At 44.2% G+C, this 6,739-nt stretch overlaps 1 protein-coding gene and 1 non-coding gene across 2 annotated transcripts; both read right to left on the reverse strand.

Moving 5' to 3' along the window:
* Positions 1–2,421: 2,421 nt before the first annotated feature.
* On the reverse strand, positions 2,422–6,534 carry Rpl39 (ribosomal protein L39). The gene is made up of 3 exons (XM_047536388.1): positions 6,422–6,534; positions 4,784–4,887; positions 2,422–2,652 (listed from the first exon to the last, which is right to left on the reverse strand). Exons 1-3 carry the CDS (start codon positions 6,422–6,424, stop codon positions 2,604–2,606), a joined length of 156 nt encoding a protein of 51 aa, XP_047392344.1. The 5' UTR covers positions 6,425–6,534; the 3' UTR covers positions 2,422–2,603.
* LOC124972744 (small nucleolar RNA SNORA69) lies at positions 3,044–3,175 on the reverse strand. Its single transcript, XR_007106524.1, has one exon. It is a non-coding gene; the product is annotated as a small nucleolar RNA SNORA69 (small nucleolar RNA).
* Positions 6,535–6,739: the final 205 nt, after the last annotated feature.

The raw sequence follows: 6,739 nt of genomic DNA on the forward strand, positions 1-6,739 counted from the left end.
ATTCAAAATGGTTAGTTGTGATTAGCAAGAATCAGTTCTGTCACCACATTTGCAAAATGGGGGAGTATCTGATAGAATTGATCCTTTATAGACATTATTGATCAATGCTTACCAACCTGAGGAGGTCAGGTAGATTCTGCTGTCTCAGAGAACCCACAGCTGGTTCAGGGACAGAAGTGGGATTCAACCCTAGACTTGACTGCAGAGCCAACGTTTTCTTATTTTTGGTACTGGGGATTCAATTTAGGATTTCACATATGCTTTCTTGCACTCTACCACCAAGCTATACCCACAACCCCAATGCCCAGTCTTTTCTCATGTCCCCCTCTTTTGCAAGGCCTCAAGGTTTACTCTACTAAAATCATGGAATGGGAAAGGAATTGGCATCATCTAGCAGCAGACATTGGCTGAATTCCAGGCCAGCTCTGCCTGAATTCTCCAGTCTCTCAATGATACTCCTCTCCCTATCATCTTGGGTCCCTGTGCCTTCACTAGCATATAGCACATACACTGGGGAAGGAATTGGCACTAAAACTTTCATCCTGCTCATCCCCCATTCCTTTTTTTGGGATTGAACCCAGGGGCCTTAACCACTGAGCCACATCCCCAGCCCTTTTTCTTTTTTATTTAGAGACAGGGTCTTGCTAAGTTGCTGAGGCTGGCTTTGAATTCATGATCCTCCTGCCTCAGCCTCCTGAGTCTCTGGGATAATAAGTGGGTGCCACCACACCCAGCTGTGACTCTGGCTTTCTCACCTAACGTCCCTGAGCTGTTAGGATGTTCCAACATATACTGAATGGGGAGGCTGAATTTCTAGTAACATCAAATGGTTGGAAGTTCCAATCATGTGACTTTTGGTTAATCCCTATCAAGTCCCTCTGTTTTGGCCTTGAATACCAACTGCTGTTTACTGTGGCAGCTATCTTTGAATATAAAGGCAACACTGATGCACTAAGAGAAAATATTCGAAGTAGGGGCTTATGAAGGAGATAGGTTCCAAAGATCTGTTTGAAGTTCCTAGGTCACTTGGTATCCTGTAGCTCACTCTTCCAACCTCAGGAAAGTTGTGGTTCTTACAGATTAGTCAACTGAACCTCCTAGTATGATTGTAGAAAGGGTCTCCTTTGCTGTACAACCCCCACCACTCGCTGTGCCCCATAAACAGCATTTTCTACTTCCCACCATTTGCCTTGTCAGCTAGGTCCAGCCAGCAAAGATGCTTCCCCCAACAAACTGGTAGGGAGTTACAAATCCAAGTCTCCTTTCCCTCACTGCATGCAGCAGTTTTGTCCCAATTCCAGACAATTGGGGAACTGTCCCTTCCCATCTTTTTCACAGAAGAGGTCTGCAAGGGATTGTACACTCGTCTATTGGCTCTTATATCCTAATATACCACACAATTTGTCTATCAGTCCCATGTACCCAGAAGGGTGGCTAACACACAGGTGCCCAATAACTTGCTAAAGACATATGCTAGTGGTTCTTGGTTAGGTGTTAAACATCAATTCCCTGGAAACTTGCGAGTCAAGGGTAATACAGCAGTACACTAACCTGGTAAAAAGCTCAACAATGCCAGTAAGATTGTGCTTATTAATTCAGCTGCAGCTATTATGCCAGGCCATGCCACTAACAACGTGCTACATGGCCAATAATTAACCTTGATCTTTCAAGCCAAACTGAACTCTTGAATCTAGGATCTGGGATTGGCAATCTTTTTGTTTAAGAGTCAAGTAGTAATATTTTAGGCTTTCAGGCAAGCCAGTCTCTGCATCAAAGTAAAAACAGATGAAAATGTAAATGAACACACATGGTTGTGTTAAGAGTTAAGACATGCCAGGCATGGTGGCACATGCCTGTAATCCCAGCAGCTTGGGAGGCTGAGGCAGGAGGATCGAGTTCAAAGCCAGCCTCAGCAACTTAGCAAGGCCCTAAGCAACTCAGTGAGACCCATTCTCTAAATACAAAAAAGGACTGGGGATATGACTCAGTGGTTTAAGTGCCCCCAGGTTCAATCCCTGGTATCACAAAAAACACAAAAACGAAGGGCACGCATGGATTGTTTCAACTACTTGGGAGAGTGAGGTAAGATTGCTTCAGTCTAGGAATTTGTGACTAGTCAGAGCAATAGTGAAAGCATCTTATAAAAAAGTAAAATGTGTTGTAGATTCATGCCCAGATCCTGCCAATCCCTTGTTTCACCCTCAGGTCTGTGATGATGTATGTGTACCACCCATAGCAGGTTTAGGAGCCACTAGTCACAGGGATCTATTTAATTACAATTAAATTAAAAATTTAAAATTCTGTCCTTTACACTAAGAACAACTCAATACTTGGTGGCTAAAGACAAATTCTGTCGTTGCAGAAAGTAGTGTTTTTAGGTCTGGAGAGGGAGTGGAAATTCAATACTTTACAAACCAAAACAGCATTTCAAATGTTTCACATATTTATTACCGAACCAAACAAAACCAGTACTATAGCCCCTTTGTAACAAAGCTCATATTCCCAGTTAATTCTTCCCAACTGTCCTGATAATGCAGACATGACAAGATGATCAACCACAGTCTTGATACAGCATAAATATGTGTGCCATTTCATGTAATTCCTTATAGACCCAGCTTGGTTCTCCTCCAATGTCTCCTCTTGGAATTGTACCTACACAGAAGGAAACTGAAAGTTACAAGGGCAGTCTGACCACAATTTAGCTATTTGCATTCACCATTCACGACAAACTTGGCCTTTTACATACGACAAAATTCAGGGGTTCCTTGCTACATGTGTTTAAGAATTTGATCAAAACAAATTTTAACCTTTCAAGATTCCAGACTAGGTTCTTAACTGGGACTGAAGTAGAAAGGAAGCTCTTTCTTCCCCTCCCCTCCCTGGGTACCCACACCCACTTTTGATTCAACAGACTCAGGGTAGATGCAAATGTATCTTTAACCCCCTCTTAATGTATCACACACACATAAAAGCTCCTGCACCATCTTTACAACAGATTACTACCCCATAGGAATAGTGCTTTCCAGAGTTAAAGCAATCTCTGAATTGTCCATGTCAATCTGTCATGATTTTACCCTCAGAAAGGCAAAATCAAAAATGATCAACATAGCTTTTCTTTCAGCAGGATAATGGCAGTACTTCCACAAAATGAAGCACTGTAATTGCAACCTGCTTTCAATACATTTTTTAAAATTTTATTGTAAACAAATGGGATACATGTTGTTTCTCTGTTTGTACATGGCGTAAAGGCATACCATTTGTGTAATCATAAATTTACATAGGGTAATGCTGTTTGATTCATTCTGTTATTTTTTTCCCTTCCCCCCACCCCTCCCACCCCTCTTTTCCCTCTATACAGTCCTTCCTTCCTCCATTCTTGCCCCCCTCCCTAACCCTAACTCTAACCCTAACACTAACCCCTCCCACCCCCTCAATACATTTTAAAAGCTGAGAGGCTGGAGCTTATGGCTCAATGGTAAAGCACTTACTTAGCAAGCACCACATACACACAAATAAACAAAAGTTGGAAGACAGCAAATGTCTTCCCAATTGTTCAAGACCAGAGAGTCAGGATTATCTATTGAACTAGGCACTCATTTTATATACATTTTGCTCATTCCTCAACCCAAAAGACAGATCTCATCAGTTGATGGGAACATGGAAAAACTCATGTTCATGTAGATATATTTAAAAAGGGCCTTAGTATTGATGCCTGCAATGTTCTCTTTTTTTCCTGCACCAGGAATTGAACTCAGGGTTGCTTCATCACTGAGCTACATCCCCACTCCTTTTATCTTAAGACGGTCTCACTAGGTTGAAAAGTCTGGCCTTGAACTTGCAATCCTCCTAGCTCAGCTTGCCAAGTCACTGGGATTACAGGAGTGCTCCACCATGCCCAACTGCCTATGTCCTCAAGAGAAATCCAGCAAGCTTCAAGAAGGGCTGAACTGCTAAACAAACCACTTCTCCCAAGGACTCAGATTTGCCATAAAACTCAACAGAGTTTACACTAAGCTTTGTGACCTTGCAGTTCTGGGCCATGTCTTCTCTTTTAAGAGGGACCCACTTGCTAAGCTCACCGTATACTGTCAGCTTTAACACTCCACCTCCTGTTTGTGGTCTTCTGGGCTGTTACCTGGAAGAGCCAGCAAACCTAGTACTTCATTTTAAACAAATTCTGAATGTTGTTTTAACACTCTGGGACTATCACAGGCTATGGGATCTTGGGGCAAATTTCACTCATTTCTGATGCTTGCTTTTCCTCACTTCAATATTTGTCTCAAAGCCCACCTGGTATGAGAAGCAGGCTGAAAAAAACATATATGAAACCAGAATTTTAGGCCTAGTTGACCTTAGGGGTACTTGGTAGCAATTCTAGTGGTGTCTTTCTTCCAAATTCATCAATTCAACTACTTCTGCAGCAGAGGGCAGTGTTCCAATCTCTATAAAAGACGACCACTTCAAAAACAGATTTGGGGGGACTGAGACTACACATACCTCAGTGGCAGAGCGTTTGGTGTGAGACACTGGGTTTGATCCCTAGCACCACATAAAAATAAATAAAATAAAGGCATGCTGTCCATCTATAAGTACCATATATGTGTGTGTGTCTGCCCTGGCTGTGGGCTGGGTGCAGAAACCGAGGAAGTTACTAAAAACAACAAAAAAGGAGTTTCAGAATGTTGGTAGAGGGCAGATTAGATTGCATGTAACTTTCAACTGCATGTTTATGTCCTAAAAGTAATCTGAAACAAAAAAAAAGGGATAGTGTGTGTGGTCTTACCTGATTTTATTACCAGTTTTCATTCGAATCCACTGGGGAATGGGACGATTTTGCTTTTGTTTCTTGGCCAAAAATCGCTTGATTCTGAAAGTCTTGTGAGAAGACTGCAAGGAAATGCAAACAATTTAGACAGTGATACTAGAGCCTACCCCAAATGATTCAAAGTTGTGAACTTCCTCATCTAACAAACATTTCAGTAGATATACAAAAATAATTTTTAAAAAATCACCTCAATGCCAAATCATATAGCCCTTTAATCCTCATGAGTTCTCTAAAAGTAGACACCATAGCTTCCATAAATATAAGCTATGTTCAAATGTAGATAAGCAAAATGAGACATCCACAGTCAGGATGATTTTTCCAGTCCACCCTGCTGTCACCAGAAGACTCAGGCAACCAAATTGGGAATTGGCTAGAGCTGGGGAACTTGGCTTCATGGAACGATCAGAGCTTTAGGTTAACCAGAACAACTTATCACTTGTAAGTCAATGAGCCTCAGTGGCCCTACTTTGTAAAACTGGGGAAACCTACTTTTGAGTGTCATTGTGAAGGTAAGATTTATGCAAAGTCCCTGAAATCCAATACATTCTAACCCACTCACCATTTTGTATTAATCCTACTTCTTTTGGTACTGGGAATCGAACTCAGGGGCGCTGTACCATTGAGCCAAATCCCCAGTCCTTCCAGCCCTTTAAGTTTGAGACAGGGTCTCACCATGTTGCCAAGGCAACATGCCTTGCCTCAGTCTCCCGGGTTGTTGGGATTACAGGTATGTCCAACCTGGAAATCCTACCTCTTTTTAAATCGTCACAGTCTCAAGGATGACTTTCACAATTTTCCATCACATCTTTTGGCTTTCTTGAAGGGCTGAGGTCATCTAAGTCCACCCCCACACACACACTTCAGGACATTCCAGCAAAATTGCAGATCCTTAGCCTAGCCAACTTGGACCCACACCCTTGCATTACAGGGGCCATTATAAAGGCATCACACAACTACACCTCTCTCCCAGCAGTTGTAGACTTTATCAATAAATTAGAAAACATCAAATGTCGATCCCCTCCACACCTAGTAACCACCATCATCAGTAGTCTGTGTCACAAGGCAGTGACTGGTGCGCTGTCGGCATTTACTAAGAACCCCCAAATCACACGGATTCACACAATACCCCCGTTCTAGGCAATTTTGCGGGGGCGACGCTTAAGTGTCTGAACAAATGACTAAAAAGTCCTGCAATCTCGTAATGTGCAACACTCCCGGGTGCCAAGTTCCCCTCCCAATGCCAAGCACATCGTGCACACTACAGGCAGCCTGCAGTTGGCCCAAGTTCAGGCGGGGGGCACCTCGATTTCGGCCCTAGATTTTACGGCTTGCTCCAAAAGGCAAGCAAAAATCCTTGCGCTCGCCGAAGGCGGCCAGACCATAGCGCGCCCTGGAATCTGCCGCGCCGGCGCAGCCGCCCCTCCCCGAAAGCTCCAGCTAGGCCTGTGGGTTAGAGCGGCGGCCCAGCTGGACCGTCCCTTGAAAATGCCTTTAAAATGCTCCTGCCCCGCGATACTTCGCGCGGCCCCAGCCAGCCCTTGGCGGCTTTGTGTTTCGGGAAGCCATCTTCGAGCCGATGGCGGCCGATGGACTTACCATGGCGAGGAACCGAATACAGCGCACACACCACAATGGCAGAAAAAAAGAGAAGAGGGGGAAGTGGGCGGAAGAACGCGCTTAGAAGGCGCCACTCAGAGGTGGAGCTTAAGCAGTGACGCTGCGCGCCAGCCCGCGTCTAGCACCTCCCTGCCCCAGTGCCCGGCGTCCTTGGGGCCCTGGGAACCTACACTTGTTGGTGAGAAGTGGAATTCGCTTGGCTTCACTTCCGTAAGTGGGTTCCCCAGGAGTCCGTGGGTGTGCTAGGTGCACCCCATTTCGTGGGTGATGCAGTCTAAGTGCCAAATTAAAAGCTGG

Source organism: Sciurus carolinensis, chromosome X, assembly GCF_902686445.1.
Source record: "Sciurus carolinensis chromosome X, mSciCar1.2, whole genome shotgun sequence".
Lineage (NCBI taxonomy): Eukaryota > Metazoa > Chordata > Mammalia > Rodentia > Sciuridae > Sciurus > Sciurus carolinensis.